Source organism: Halichoerus grypus, chromosome 10 (genome assembly GCF_964656455.1).
Source record: "Halichoerus grypus chromosome 10, mHalGry1.hap1.1, whole genome shotgun sequence".
Taxonomy (NCBI): Eukaryota; Metazoa; Chordata; class Mammalia; order Carnivora; family Phocidae; genus Halichoerus; species Halichoerus grypus.
Genome location: NC_135721.1, coordinates 47,841,161 through 47,855,825, shown reverse-complemented (window position 1 = coordinate 47,855,825; position 14,665 = coordinate 47,841,161). Strand labels below are relative to the sequence as shown.

At 55.6% G+C, this 14,665-nt stretch overlaps 2 protein-coding genes and 1 long non-coding RNA gene across 6 annotated transcripts; 1 reads left to right on the top strand and 2 right to left on the bottom strand.

The window, feature by feature from the left end:
* Positions 1-1,134: 1,134 nt before the first annotated feature.
* Positions 1,135-5,655, bottom strand: LBX2 (ladybird homeobox 2). Its single transcript, XM_036087653.2, has 2 exons — positions 2,748-5,655; positions 1,135-1,681 (listed from the first exon to the last, which is right to left on the bottom strand). The coding sequence occupies exons 1-2, from the start codon at positions 3,334-3,336 to the stop codon at positions 1,308-1,310; spliced, it is 963 nt and encodes a 320-aa protein (XP_035943546.1). The 5' UTR covers positions 3,337-5,655; the 3' UTR covers positions 1,135-1,307.
* PCGF1 (polycomb group ring finger 1) lies at positions 2,672-11,306 on the bottom strand. 4 transcript variants are annotated; one of them, XM_078056388.1, is made up of 11 exons: positions 11,174-11,306; positions 10,643-10,748; positions 10,333-10,485; positions 10,092-10,163; positions 9,864-9,969; positions 9,654-9,687; positions 9,468-9,554; positions 9,253-9,333; positions 9,106-9,149; positions 8,832-8,938; positions 2,672-2,687 (listed from the first exon to the last, which is right to left on the bottom strand). In XM_078056388.1, exons 1-10 carry the CDS (start codon positions 11,264-11,266, stop codon positions 8,881-8,883), a joined length of 834 nt encoding a protein of 277 aa, XP_077912514.1. In that variant the 5' UTR covers positions 11,267-11,306; the 3' UTR covers positions 2,672-2,687; positions 8,832-8,880. The 4 variants fall into 4 exon arrangements, with proteins under 4 accessions (XP_077912514.1, XP_035943543.1, XP_077912513.1 ...); XM_036087650.2 differs by lacking the exon at positions 2,672-2,687 and having other exon boundaries at positions 6,597-8,938; XM_078056387.1 differs by lacking the exons at positions 2,672-2,687; positions 9,106-9,149 and having other exon boundaries at positions 6,597-8,938.
* Positions 11,241-12,679, top strand: LOC118532825 (uncharacterized). Its single transcript, XR_004915908.2, has 2 exons — positions 11,241-11,368; positions 11,576-12,679. It is a non-coding gene; the product is annotated as an uncharacterized LOC118532825 (long non-coding RNA).
* The last annotated feature ends 1,986 nt before the right edge of the window (positions 12,680-14,665 follow it).

Sequence of the window (14,665 nt, the reverse complement as noted above, 5' to 3'; positions counted from 1 at the left end):
TCTCTTTACACTTAAAATGAAATTAAAATCTCATTATCTCCTGGGATTACTGTGAAGATTAATCCATGCAAATCACTTGAATTGTGCTCAATAAGGGGTAGCTATTGTCTAAGAGCACAAGGTTCCCTTCTGCCTTCCAGCCTTGTTCACTCTCCCTGGAAGAGCCTCTCCTGGGACCTCCACCTGCAACTGAGGCCCTAGCTGACTCCCCTTGAATCCTGGAAGGGTCACTCTCAAAGCATTCTTGAGAATGAGACTGTGGCATCTGGGCAGAAGCATGGAAAGGTCTGACGGGGGGAGGAAGTACTGACACGGAGAGAGGGCAACCAGGAAAGAGCCTAAGCATGGTCTTCTGAAGATCAGCAGGGATGGCCCTGCATAGTGGTAGGCCTCTTCCCTCCCCATCACACTGCCAGAGGGTGATTAATTACCCGCAGAATAAATTAGTCTCAGAAATGTCCACTGGTGGGGGTAGGCTGTTGACTCTACCCGCAAGGCCCCAAGCTGCTACTACAAGCTCTGCCTCAGCCGGCCTCCCCATCCTCCTGCCAAGGCCACCATCCTGGTGGGGACATTTCCTGCCCAAGTGCGGGGCAGAGGTCCCGGAAGTAGGGCTGTGCCGCTTCTCCCTTGGGGCTTCACTTAGCCGTCTCAGTATAGGGTTCTTTCAGGGGAGGTAGGAGAAGGGTCAGGACCCCATTGACAAGTAACCTCAGGGTGGGGAAAGGGTAGAATCAGGCAGGTCACTGTCACTCTGGGGCCACCTAGAGGTTAGGAGCAAGGTCTGGGGGTGGGGTGGGGTGGGGATCAAAGGCCTGGTGGAGTCCTGCAACCAAAGGCAGGGGTGGGTGGCCCACAGCTACCAGAGTCCCATCTCCTACCCCTCAGCTCGAAGTTTCCAGAGCACTGTCCGGGCTGACAAGCACTGGCTTTGAAGTCTGGCAGGATGCATAGGTCCAAATCCTGACCTAGTGGTTCTGCCTTTGTGAAATGGGCATAATTATATCACCTACCTTATGGAGTTGCTTTGAGGGTTAAAGGAGACACCGCGTTTAAAGCGCTCAGCCAAACGCAATCTGCACCATAATCAGATTTTGCTCTTACCGCTCCGGGATGGAGGCCTCATGCGACTCATGCGACTGAGTCTCAATTTTATTCTCAACAATTGGGAAAAGCGAGCGTCTGGACCGTGAGCCAGAGGAGGCCGGATCCACACCCTCCCTCCACCCCGGAACCCGGACAGGGCGCGGCGCACGGAGGTGAGGAGTCCGGGGCCCCAGAGCCCGGGGCTGGCGGCGGCTTTGCCTTCAGTCGTCCACCTGAATCTCCTCTTCTGACAGGTGGGGCCCGGCGTCAGGCGGGCCGGGGCCTGGGGCGCCATGCGGCAGCTCGAGGCGGCACTGGACTTCGGGGGCCAGCGCGCTCAGCGAGGCCACGTCGGCGCGCATCTCCTCCACGTCGCGCTTGAGCTTGGCGCGCCGGTTCTGGAACCACGTGACAACCTGTGCGTTGGCCAAACCGAGCCTCGCCGCCAGCCCGTCGCGCTCCGAAGGCGCCAGGTACTTCTGGAAGACGAAGCGTCGCTCCAGCTCCAGCACCTGCTGCGCCGTGAACGCCGTGCGGGACTTTCGGCGTCTGCGGCCGGCGGGGCCAGGGCCCAGCGCACCCGGGGCGGCGCGGCCTGCGGAGATAGGGCGGGGGTCAGTCTCTAGCCTGAGGGAAGGAGACACTGAGGCGGGGCGCGGGGCGGGGGTGGGGTGGGTGGGGGGGGGGTGGTGGAGCTCAAGCCGGGGTCGGGGAGGCGGAGGTGGGAGAAGGCAGACGGGAGCCAGAACCGTGGTCGCTTACCCAACCGGGGTTCAGGCCGAGATGGGAGTGGGGGGCATAAAGTGGAACGGGCCACTTGGGTATGGGAGGCAGCAGGCTTGAGGGCATCCTGCGGAGGTGAGGGAGTGGGAGGAGGGCGGGACGGGCCAGAGAAGACCTGGCGCAGAGGCAGGCCATCTGGGGCGGGACCTTTGAGGCCTTTCGGGAGCCCCAGGATAATCGGGCTTGTAGGTTGGGGCCGGCACCCGAGGTGGGGCCCGACCATGGTCAAAATAGGGGCAGCTAGCCCGGCATGATGAGTGTTACTAGGACCCGGATCATGCCCTTCTGAAGACTCACGGGTCATGATGGGCACTCTCGGTTTACATATGACACGGCGCCTCCTCCTCGAGCCCAAAAGGGAGGTATGGGGGATCAAAGCGTAAGGAGAGGCGAAGTCCGTAGTCCCCCGACCCTTGCCGCCCCGAGGACCTTCTGCTCCTGTGCCCTCCCCAGAAGAGAACGGCGTGGAGCGGAGCGAGGTCACCCGGAGAGGCCCGAGCCTCGCTTCCCAGCACTTTCTGCACCGCCCTTGCCCTAGCTCACTCGTTTACAGCCTCCGGCTCAGGCCTTTTGTCTCCTTCTCACCGGTCTCTCTTTGTCGCGATTGCCCCGCCTACAGCGCACCGACCCGCGGGTCACTCAGTTCTCGACAGACCGGCCCTTCCCCTCGGCGCTGGCGGCCTCCAGGAGCGGCCGCGGAGCCTGGGAACTAACGGAGGGGAGGTGAGGAGCGGGAGATGCAAGTCCCAGCACGTGGGCTGAGGGCAGGGGGCAGATTAGGGTGGGGGCCAGGGTGAACGAAGGTTCGAGACCCGGACCTGGAGGAGAGAAACGGGGAGAAGGCCGAGTCAAAGTGCGCGACCTCGCGGGCGCTATACCTTCAGAGGACTCCGGAGCGTGCCCGTCAAGTCCGCGGAAAGTTTTACTAGTCAGCTCCTCCAGCGCGCACAGAGGCGACGTGGGACCAGGGCTCGACTCTGGAAGCGGAGACGTAGAAGGTCCTCGGGGAACCATGCGCGGGCCTAGGATGTCTGCGATGCTGAAGAGTGTCCGGGGTGTCCGGGGCTCGGGTCCCGAGTTCATGGCCGGTCGGGCTGTGGTGGTCCCGCAGCCGGCTGCGATCCGCTCCGCAGTTGGCTGGGCCCCGGCGCACGGCTCCCGATCTGGGCCCCCCGCCTCGGACCCGCCCTCCGCGCTGGGCCCGAGCCCCGTGTGCCCCTCCTCCTGCGCCCCCAGCCCCCAACTCGGGGCCGCAGTGGGTCTGGAGCTGGTAGATGTCCCGGCAGCGGTATTTCTACAAGGTGGGGAGGCTCGGAGAGAAGCCCCGGAACAACCTGCCGTACCGTGCCGCCGAGCTGCTCCGCGCTGCGGGGCGCGGCCCGGTGCACATTCAGGCTGGACCCTTCCTGGACGGCCCCCAGATTCTGTGTGCCACTGACTCCCCGCCAAGCCGTGGCTCTGGCTCATAAACTAGTCGGCAATAAGATTGCTTCCCCGACCCCCGGCGGATGGGGATTTGCAAAATTCCGAGGAGGGAGATCAGAGCTGACTGTTCTAGGATCTCCAATCTCTCCTAGAAGAACCTCAGTCTCCTGACCTAGCCCCCTCGTCCCCGCCCCACCCCTACCGAACGCTCTTAAAGAGGTCCTGGCGGCTGGAAGTTATTAGTGCGGCGCGAGGGGGCTGGGGGAACTCGAGACTCGGCAGGACCTGGCCTGGCAGAGCGTCTGCAACCAAGATGCGACGTGGAAGCGAAGGCAGGTGAGTGGACTCCTCCGGCTCGCTGGACCCAAGCCGTTCCACCACGGCTCAGAGGCCCTGCGAAAGTCAAAACGCATGGAGAAGCGGAGGAGACCTGGGCCTCGGGAGAGAGGACACAGCAAATGCGGAGCGAGCGCTACTGCCTGGGCTGGGTCTTTGCCAGGGAAGACTGGCCTCCACAAGACCCAGCAGTCCATCTGTCTTCGCCTCCTTACTAAGCTCCTATAGTTCAGATAGGGATTCCCCAGCCTGGAGAGCCAGAAACCACCGTGTAGGAGCAGCAATGGTAAGGGCTACTGGTCACTCTCCATAGAGAAGTGACTTTAAGGCCAGACTTCATGGATCCAACCAGATCCTGGGACAAAAACCCCTGCCAACTCAGGGACAAACTCTGAGGTCTGGGATATTCATTCCTTTTTTTTAAAGATATTATTTGAGAGAGAGCGCGCGCACACAAGGAAAAAGCAGACTCCCTGCTGAGCAGGGAGCCGGACCTGGAGCTCAATCCCAGGACTCCGGGATCATGACCTGAGCCGAAGGCAGACGCTTAACCGCTTAACCAACTAGCCACCCAGCCGCCCCAGGGATATTCATTCTTATTTGTGTCTTTGTTTTCTCCCACACCTATTCTAGTCCTGAGCTCATACGTGGGTGAGCACTCTACAGCTCTCCTTTGTAGGAAGCAGGCAGCTCTGGGAGAACGCTGCTTCACCAGTGGAGGCCCAACAAGGCAAGGGTTTTGTTCACATAAACACCCCAAATAGCTAGGGGATTCACAGCCCAGAGGCAGAGAAGCCCCACCACTCCTGAGGAGCTCACCATTCCTAAGGAACTTACCTCCACAGGATTCTTCTAGTTTTTTCCAACAGTGCCAAGAAGAAGTCCCTCCTGGACCGTCCATTATGTCACCTCTGTAGACCTCTGCACCTCCCATCACTTGTGCAGTGATCCTCTGTGCCTATTCCCTGGGGCAAGTGGAGCCTGCAGTTGAGGTGCCCTAAACAGAGCCTGGGAGATCTAAGGCACCTGGGCCAAAGACTCTTTAACAAGGACAAGAAGGCACTTTGATAGTGGGGGTAAGGAAACCTCACATAGCCTGACGCGCTGGCCTGGCCCACCAAACAAAGATGGAGAAACACAGGGTCTTCTTGGTAAGACCCCTCCCCTCCCCCAGACACACCCAGACGCTTGCACAGTACCCTCATGGTAGCCTGAGGAATACACTCAGTCCAATGGGCCACTGCTGGGGCAGAGAGCAGAGCCAGGCCACAGCAGAAAGCTGAGATGCCTCAGGACCTTGCTAGTTGGTTATTAATGGTGGGAGGTGGAGGGGGGACAAGAGAGACCCTCCTGGCTGGAGGCCTCAGCCCTCTGAACCATCCCGCCGTTTCACTTAATCTGCATTTAAAGAGGGTTCCAGGAGGCTGCTGCAACAGCCTAGCTCTTGTCCCGGCCCTGTCACCAAACAGACACTCAGGCTTCCTCTACGTAGCTTTTAGGTCATCCCTTCCTCTGCTCTCAATTACTAGTGTTTGTGGGGAGCACCCTCTCTCCTGAAGGGCCTTTGCCTTCCTCCCCATCCATCTCTCCTGCCTATCTTCCCCCAGCAACCAGTCTCAAGTAATGGGGTTGCACAAAAGAGTTGGCGATCCCCATTTGGGGGACGAAAGGCAAGGAGAGCCTAGGAAAGGTAGGAGGCCACTGACACCAGAGCCCGTTAAAGTCAGCCCCGCGGCCAGGGACGGTCCAGACGATGGTGGGGCCACAGTAGGGGACTTCTCCCAGCAAAACCTCTGGAACCTGAGCTGGGAAGAAACCAGATCCGCTGATGGGGGTAGGAGGAAGGTGAATGATTAATGAGGGAGATTAAGAGATGAAACCTGGGTTCTGGGCTGGGGGTGGGGAGGGGGTTGTGGCGCTCAGCTGTCTTGTAGGCTTCCCCCACCCATACCTCCCACCCCAAGGTCCAACCCTTCCTGTCCTGGGCCTCTTTCACAGAGTGATTCATAGTTACGCACCTTCCCCCGCCCTCCGCCCCCCCTCCCCCCCCGGCAGTGGTGGACGGTTTTCCTCTCTCAGCATTCTCAAGCAACCCCTCATGGTCTCCCACCTCCTCGGATTCCCATCATTGTCCCTTCAGACATTTGGGGGTCCTCTGCTCCTCCCCACATTCCAACTTTCATTCCCTCAGGAAGGTGCCTCTATTCCTATTTAAGGATGCTTTCTCACACCTCTGTTCATCACCCACTTTCAGATTTCCCTTTCCTTGTGGCCCCCACCTTCTCCCTCATTCCCTGACACTGCACCTCTCAACCACCTTGCCCACCTCAGCTTCCCATCTGGCGGGCTCCCTGACCCAGGCCCCCCCCCCCCAGATTGATGCCCCTCTTCTAGGCACTGAGATCTGCTCAATAAACAACCTTTAGCCTCCAAATTTCCCTCCCCACGCATTCCTTTGAATTCTGTGAATGTAAAGGGGCAACTGGGGATCCTCTGAATAACCCCCTCAGGGAGGCGGATGGATATGGCTAGTCACAGAGAGGTGCTTGGCCGCCCCTCCCGACCCTTAGGGAAGTCCGTTAGCCAGGGAGAGGGAAGTAGGAGTTAAGGGAGGAAACTCCAGGCAGCGGGGCGTGGGGCGGGGCGGCCGTCCATCTCGCACACTTCCGAGGTTGTTTTCTCTTTCAGAAAACGTTGCTGCGGAATGAATAGACTCAGACACTTAACATTTTAGTTTCGTTTCTTCTAGGGCCTCGCTCAGTCCGTGATCCCGTGGCAGCCCTTTACGCAGGCTCACAAAAAGCTCGGTGGTTGTGTGCACCGGGGGAGCAGTGGGATACTCAGACCCCCATCCTTCTCACACACACACACACACACACACACACCCCTCCCCCCATCCTTCACACACACACACACACACACACACACCCCTCCCACCCCCCCACCCCCCGAGACCCACTGCTCCAGTACCAGTGAAGTCCCTTTTCCCTCCTTTTCTGCCCACCCCTGGCGCTGAGAGACTGGCCAGGCTGAGAGGAACCGGTTCTCCCCTGTGCCAAAGGCGGGGGCAAATCTCGGTGCCCCCTCCCCCCAGGTGAGTGTGGCCCACTGAAACGGCTAGATGAGAAAGGGCGACAGGGGCAAGGGCCAGCTTGACCCTGCGGGCGAGGACTGACGCCTCCACCCAGAAGCGCCGAGAGGTCAAGGGCTCCGCCCGGAGAGGCCCCGCTATGCGCCCAGACGGCTCCGCGGCCACCTCTTTGAACGCGACCAGCGCATTCTGGGTCACACAGCTCAAGAGAACCCTGGGCTTGATTCTCCCCATGGCGCAGATCGTAACCAGAGGGACCCTGGGGGACTGGGTCTTCCCGGCACAAGCCAGGCAGGGGGGCAACGGACCCATCGACAGAGGAAGAGCAGAGCTCAGCCCTCAGCCCGCAGCTGGCCTGCATCAGCCACCTTGGGAGACGCACCGCAGCTGCCTCTGCCAGGGCCGCTGACGGACAAAAAGAAGGTTCTGCAGAGCTGGGGGCGAGCGGAGGTGGCCCGCTGCACCCCAGGTCCCCGCCTGAGCTCCTTCCAATGCTCATTGGCCTCAAGCCATGTGCCATTAAAAGTCTCATCCCTGAGGCCTGGTCCCCAGTCAGCCTTATCTTCTGACTGGGCCTTCTTGATGCCAAGCTGCTGCCAAGCCCCAGACTGCTCCCCAATTTCTGCAGCTGCTTGGGGACCCAAAAAATCCTCAGGAGCATTTCTACTCTCTTTCCCCCTCAGCCCACACCTCTCCCTGGGTCATTCCTTAAAAATGCCCTTTCACCCGCAAACCCCTTGAGAACAGCCTCAGTGTGGCATGCTTGAGTGGGCCGTGGAGTCCCAGAAGACCTGGGGGGAGCCCAGTTAAGAGAGATATAATTCATCCCAAACCTCAAGATATATGCTGGTGTACAGGCAGGCACAAAGGGGTGGAAAAAGCCTGGGTTCCGGCAGAGAGAGGGTTTCCTGGAGGAAGTGATACTTGGGCCTTGAAAGAACAGCTGAGTATGGGGTGAGGGAGAGGCATTCCAGGCATGAGGCCTGAAACATGGGACGCTTTGGGAATCATGGAGATTCTGTCAGGCTGATTGTTCTGCCATGTCCCCACCCTGGTCCTCATTGTCCGCCCATCACACCTGACGGCTCTTCCTTGCTTTCTGCAGTCTCTCCACCCGTGCTTTTCTCATGGCCTACAAGCTTCATCTGTGTGGAGGGAAGGCCAGGTCTACTGTGCACTGGCCACTATGCTCAGGCCCCTCACACTGCACCCACCTCCACCCCCGGCCGCCCCAGTCTCAGGCTCTCTTAGCCAGTTCACACCATCTTCACTGTACTCCTCCCTAGGTCTTCTGCCACCCCGTCTCTATCCCTGGAAGCTTCAGGCCTTCAGCCCACCAGCGATGCACAATGACCCCTTTGAATTCACTGGAGTCAGACTTAGGCCCGTTGAAGACTTGGGCTTTAAGCATGAGTTCTGGCAACATTTCTGCTGCCTGCTCCGTCCCACTCGTCCCAGGTTCAGCCACAGCCCATTAGCTCCCTTCAGGACCTCGCTGCTTCCTCCTCCATCTGTCATTATCCCAGTCAGGCAAGTTTCTGACTATCCTACTGAGAGGCCACAGAACAGGGAGCCTGGCTGAGTGTACTTCTAGAGCCCAAGGCTCATGGCTGGGCTCATACAGAAAAGGAACGTTCACTGAATTAATCAAGGGAATTAATAGCCTTGCTGCTTCCCTCTTGTTACCTGAAGCTGCCTTTGCTCTCCTGGACACCAGTTCCCTCTCCTCACCCTGGCTTCACCTAATCCAGGGACCTGAAGGCCTACCGACCTGACCTATATGGACAACCATGTCTCCAACTCAACACCCTTGTGTTCCCTGTGTCCTAGCCCCCCATTTTTTTTTTTTTTTTTAAGATTCCTCCTATAAAGCAATTCTTTGGAACTCTCTTTAACATATCACTTTTCTTCAGTCCTGCAGTGGCCACTGTCTAACCCTAGCCCTACCCTCACCACTCCTGAATTAGGACACCTCCACTCAAGCCTGCAGCATATGCTACAACATTCAAGTACAGTGAGAACTCCCCTCCAGAAAGCCTTCCCTTCACCAAAAAAAAAAGAAAGAAAAAAGAAAAAGCTGGTATGGGTAACCTGGTTCCACTTAGCTCACCTTCTGAGTTTTATATGTGTAGGGTCCTCTACCCCTCTCCTTTGGCAATTCACTGAGGGACCACGGACATAGAGAGGCCCTCCTTCATGATGAAACTCAGAGGATTTCTGAGGGAAGCAGAACACAGAACAAAGCATGAGTATGTGGAAGGAAGAAAGAAAGAAAATAGATGCTTTTTTAAAGTTTTTATTTCAAAAAATAAAGCCGCAGTTAATTTCACATAAATATCTGGGGAGGGAAGGGGACAGGGATGTGGTGGGGGCTTGGCCCCTACCTCCTCTTCTCTTTCACACTGTATTGTAAAAGCAAAGGGGATGGCTAAGGAGAGAACAAGGAGAAGAAGCAGTCAGTGGGCGCGTTCTTACCCAAAATGCCCCCTCAGCCCATTGCTGCCCTGGGGACTGCCTTGGCTCTGGCTTACCTTGCCGAACCAGCGGGAGAGCCATATCTGCTTCATAGTCATGTGATCTGGGAGAACTTCATTGTCAAAAAGGAGCTGTACCTAGGAGGGAGATGGGGGCACAGCTTTAGGAACTGCTCTCTCATGTAGATCAAGAACTACCTTGGTCTACTACAGACTCTGTCCCTCCCTTTCAACCTCTCCCTTCCCCAAAAACCTACTGTGGGAATACTCACATGCTGGGGATTTAGCATTAAGCGGTGACACAGGACCCTCCGGAGGTGACGAACTTCAGCTCTAACAGAACATCGGACATATTTGTTCTGGGGATAGGGATGGAAAGCAAAAGGACAAGGTGTGTGAGGGAAGGGCCACAGGGAGGTGAGTCTCCTTAGAGAGGCCCTCCCCTCAGCCCCTCTCACCTGCAGGATGCTTTTATTCTTGTCTTTGCCAGAACTGGGGGAAACAGACACAAGTTAGGGAGTCTGATCTTTTCCTGTCCCCCACCCAGAGCTATGGCATACTCTCTTCAAGGGAACACACTCCCTCACTGCTTGCCCTCTCACCAAGCCCCTCCCTGGTTCTGAGTCACTCACACTGTTACTTCAGACAGTTCATGACCTGTTCCTTACCTCAGCCGTTCCAGGCATAGGCTCAGCTGCTCATCATAGCGATAGTAGTGGGCTTTCGAGTGGTCGAAGCTGCTGAAAGGGAGGCCGAGGTTGCTCAGGGCTGGCTCTAAGAAAGAGTAGTGAGGAGAGTGGCACAGATTCCATAGTCCTTTTCCCCCAGAGAGCAAAACTGGGCAAGAGTGATGTTCTGGGGGCTTTATCTTACCCTCCTGCTGCCAAGGGACATACCTTCCCCACTGGGTTGGGTGACCCGGTCCAAGCCTCGGGACTGGTAGAATTCTCGAATCCGTTTCTCTTCACCTAGAAGGGAGGGGAGTGTGGGAAATAAAGAATTACCCCTCCCTCATACTTTGTCCCCGTGACTGTCAACTTCTTTACCTATGTGATTCCCACGAAAGCCCTTGTCATCTCAAGTCACCACCCAGCATCAGCCCTCTAGAGGCCCCTCAAAATTGGGTTGGTCACTCACTGTCTTGTAAGCCAGGCACTAGCTTGTACACGATGTCCTGCATGACCCGGTCCAGTTTGAGGTTGAGCAGTGGCTGTGTCTCGTGGATCTTGATGTTGCACATGGGGCAGTACTTACTGGTTTGGAGGTACTTCACAATACAACTCTTGCAGACTGCAGGAAGAAAAAAGTAGACTCTCAGGCCCTCTGGGAATCGGGTTCATGGGCTGGGTGGGGTGCCTGGGTGGTTGGGGCAGGCAGCCAGCAGTCTGGCAACCAGCTTGGTGGGGACTAGGGCCTGGAAGAACCAGCCAGGGTCCAGGGCACTCACAAGTATGAAGACACTCTGTGATGGTGGTAGCATCCACGAAGTAGCCAGCGCACAGGCAGCAGACGATGTGCTCATTCAGGTCTTTGATCTTTACTCGGACCTCCTCCTGCGGACCCACTCTCCGTCACCGATCACCCCCTCCAACCCCAAATCATACGCCTTCCCAGCTGGGGTGATACCTTTCAACACATCCCACGGCCAAGTCTCGCACCTTGCGCGGTCCTCAGGGGATTAGCTCGCGGGAGCTGACACTCCCCCTCCGCCCAGCAGGGGGCTCCGCGCACAGCGGGGGCTCCCTTCACGTGGACTCGCCCGACCTTCCTTTCCCAGGGGAGACTACACGACGTGGGCGGCACAATGCGCAAGCGTCCTAGCTCGGAGTTTGGCAACCCGACCGCAATCGCGCAGGCGCATTGGGCACCCTGTCTCTGCGCAGGCGCACTGGGCGCCGGGCCAGCCACCGCCCGTCCTCTAGCCGGCCCCAGTTCGCACCGCTAGCCGACCACAGCAGTAACCCTGCCGCCCCTGCACCTCGTTCCGTAGTGGGTCCATCTTGTACACTGACTGGAGCTGGTTCCGAAGCCTCATCGCGATCGCAATCTGGCCCCCCTGAGGAGACGCCATCTTAAAGGCTGATCCCGGCCGGCCACTTCCGGTGCCGCCTGCGGGGCGGGACTTGTCGCCCAGCAACGAGGGCTTAGGTCTTTTCGGATTCGCTGACCCTCTGTAAGGCCCCGCCCATGTCCCTTTCTCCCCGTGTGCTCACCTGAGCCCCACTGGCCCCTCCCCCTCCTCAATCCGTAATTAGGGAGGGGGGGTGGTGAGGAGGGGGTCCTATCTCATTGACCTCTTGTAGTAATCATCACAATAGACCCTACCCTACCGCGGGACTAACTTTTGGAGCCTGCAAGACTGCCCCCTTCTACCCCTAAGGGCCCAGAGGTCTCCGCCCGCCGCTGCTCAGGGTCGTCGATCTCCTGTGACCACGACCCCGCTAAAGAAGCCCCTCCCGGGTCCTTTCCTCGTAATGTCGCTCTCGTCAGCTGACGCGTCCGCGTTACGGAGCTTCATCCGGATGGCAGGCCTTCTCCCGGCTCCACGGCGGGAGTTTCTCGGGGCTTTGCGGAGTCTCGGAGAGGGTGGCGGGGAGGGAGGGACCCCCAGGGACTTGGTGTAGTGATCTTATTCGCCCCCCCCTCCCATCCTCCCCTGCCGCCGGGGCTTGTGGAGGGCGGGGGGCAGACCCTGGTTAATGATGATGATTCAATCATCGGCGCCTGCGGAGGCCTGGGACAGACTAATGCAGAGCAGATGCCGAAGGAGGAGGGGAGGAGGATTGGGACACTACCGCACATAGACGCGCGGAAGCAGCCAGCGCCCGCAGTAGCATAGGCCCAGCCCCGTACTTGGGAAGGTCGCAGGAGCTCTAGACCTTGTACACCGCCATCCCTAGGTACTTCCAGGGGGATTAAAAACCAAGGATAAGTTTACTGTGAAGTATTAACATCAAGTGTAGTTGGAGACTCAAGGGAGAGATCCCAGTGGAGGCCACCAAAGGCTTTCTGGAAGAAGTGGGACTTTGTGTGGGCACAATTTAGAGAATGGGGATGGGGTGCGTGGACAAGAAGTGTGGTGGAAATAGAAAAGAAAGGCAGAGTGGAGGCGAATGACCAGAGAGATGGACAGGAAGAAGGCCAAGGTGTGGATTTGAGAGTAGTGATAGAAGCAGGGCCTCGGGGAGCTGGGACTTTAGCCTGAGGGCAGTAGGGAGCTAGCAGACTTTTTTTTTTTTAAGGGAGGGAGTTACCCTATGAAAGAAACATTTTTGCTCATTTATCTTTGAATAATTGGGGTGGATACGCAGCAAGAAGTTATGAGATTAGTGATTTTTAAATCAACCCCTTCTCACTACAGCCACTGCTTACCTCCCTGGTCCAAGATACCATCATCGGTTCTCTGGATGATTGATCGCAGTGGCTTCTGGCCTGTTTTCCTTGTTTCCACGTTTCCATATGAATAAAAAAGGATATAAGGAAAGTTTTTTGAGTTGATGGACGTGTTTATTATCTTGTGATGGCTTTGCGTGTGCACATACACTTTTATACACTTTAAATATGTACAGTTTATTGTGTGTTAGTTTTATCCTAAGAAACCTGTTAAAAACAAAATTTTTTAATCAGGCTTCTTTTCCTTCCAATAGCTTCCCTTTTCAGAATAAAAGCCTAAGCCCTTCTAATGCTTCAAGGCCTTGCATGGTCTCTCCAGCCATACTGGACCCCTTACTGTTTGTTCCACAGATAACACCAAGATGTACTTGCATTATCAAATGCTCAGATATCCAAATGACTCCTTTCTTCCTCCAGGTCTTTACTCTGTGAGGGCTTCTGTGATCACGTTAGATAAATCACAACCCCATCCTTTCACTTCTCCCCTTCCCTTTTTTTTTTCCTTCTTAGCATTTCTTATTATTTAATATATATTGTCTTGTGTTTTACCTGCCTCCCCCACTAGAATATAAACTTTGTATGGCAGGGATTTTTTTTCCCCTTCTGTTGTGTCTGCAGCTCTATCTCCAGTGCCTGGTGCATGGTAGGTATTCAATCAAAATTTTCTGGATGAACAAATGAATAAATGTAGGTGGTGGTGATGATGGCCTAGATTAGATTTTATCAGTGGGAATGGAAAGAAAGGGCTGTATCTGAGACATTTCAAAGGGAAGCATAGGAGGGAGTGAATGAGGAGCTTGGGAGGGGAGCACATTCTCCAGCCTGCTGGACTTCAAGGTGGCTGCAGCAAAGGCGGGTGGAGCTGGCCAGAAGTTTAGGACAGAGGGGCTGGAACACAGCAAGTGTCAGAGCCAAGGATAGAGATCCAGAATTTCCTGAGTGGATATAATAGATGGGACTATTAGAATGGGTGAAACCTTGAGTAGATATAGAAAGAGGGAAAGCTGAAGTCCGAGCTCTGAGAATGCTCAGTCTTCAGTGGAAAAAGCAAAGTTGGTGGCGAAAAAACATAAGTATTGACTATGAAAGCCTAAGATATAGAATAAGACAATATTACAGAAACCAAACGGGATATTTCAAGAAATAGTTGGTAATCGACAGAGCAAAATATGTCAGAGAAATCCTCAATAATAGACCCTGGAGCTCTTTGAAAAAGAGTGTGGTGAAGCCAAGTTGTAGTGGGTTAAAAGAATAAATGATGAGGGGCGCCTGGCTGGCTCAGTCGGTAGAGCCTGCTACTCTTAATCTCGGGGTTGTGAGTTTGAGCCCCGTGTTGGGTGTAGATACTACTTTAAAATTAAAATTAAAAGAATAAATGATGAGAAAGTGGAGGCAGTGGTTGTGCAGAGTACACGGGAAAGGAAAAATACAATCTCTCTTGAAGAGCCAGGCAAAGATTTTTGTCCAGGTAAAAGAGACCTAAGACAATTGGGGGTAGGAAGGACTAAGCTAATGAGAGAAATGATGATACAGGAGTGGGGACCATCTCGTGGGAAAGACACTGCACATAAAGCAGGAAGGAAGGGACGGCACCAGAGCACAGGCTGGGAACATGCTTCTTCCTGTGAAGCTGCCAGCTTGAAGGCCTGAAAACTTGAAGGGTTGGGGACCACATGCACATAGGCTATGGTGAGACAGATGCAAAGGAGTGTGTATAGGAGGTTGGGGTTCTGACCCCAGGGCCTCCATCTTAGATATAAACTAGCAGGAACCAGCTTTTCCAGGGAATCAGGGGATCAGAGAGGTGGAGACAAGCAGAAGAATCCCTAGGACTGTGGCTGACAGAATTGGATACCCGTTGTTCTTGAAGTAGGGCACTCATTTCTTTTTTGGTAACTCCCCAGAAGATGTGTGTACATTACTGGGTTTGTGACCATTCTCCTCCAAGGGTCAGTTGGGCAATCTCTGAGTGGCAGTGCCAACTGTGCTGACCTCAAAAGGCCGGATGAACAGTCAGCAGGTATACAGGTCTTCCTCCCTCACTGATTCATTCAAGAAGGATTTATTCAGCTTGATT

What these genes read in the sequence shown, in the direction of transcription:
- PCGF1 (XM_078056387.1), bottom strand. Translation starts at nt 11,266, where the DNA reads ATGGCGTCTCCTCAGGGGGGCCAGATTGCGATCGCGATGAGGCTTCGG. An exon ending in CACAGAGTGTCTTCATACTT is followed by an intron (nt 10,486 to 10,642) that starts GTGAGTGCCCTG and finishes TTCTTCCTGCAG; the next exon opens with TCTGCAAGAGTTGTATTGTG. An exon ending in CACCCAACCCAGTGGGGAAG is followed by an intron (nt 9,970 to 10,091) that starts GTATGTCCCTTG and finishes ACTCTTTCTTAG; the next exon opens with AGCCAGCCCTGAGCAACCTC.
- LBX2 (XM_036087653.2), bottom strand. Translation starts at nt 3,336, where the DNA reads ATGAGCCAGAGCCACGGCTTGGCGGGGAGTCAGTGGCACACAGAATCT. An exon ending in CGCTCCGGAGTCCTCTGAAG is followed by an intron (nt 1,682 to 2,747) that starts GTATAGCGCCCG and finishes CTATCTCCGCAG; the next exon opens with GCCGCGCCGCCCCGGGTGCG.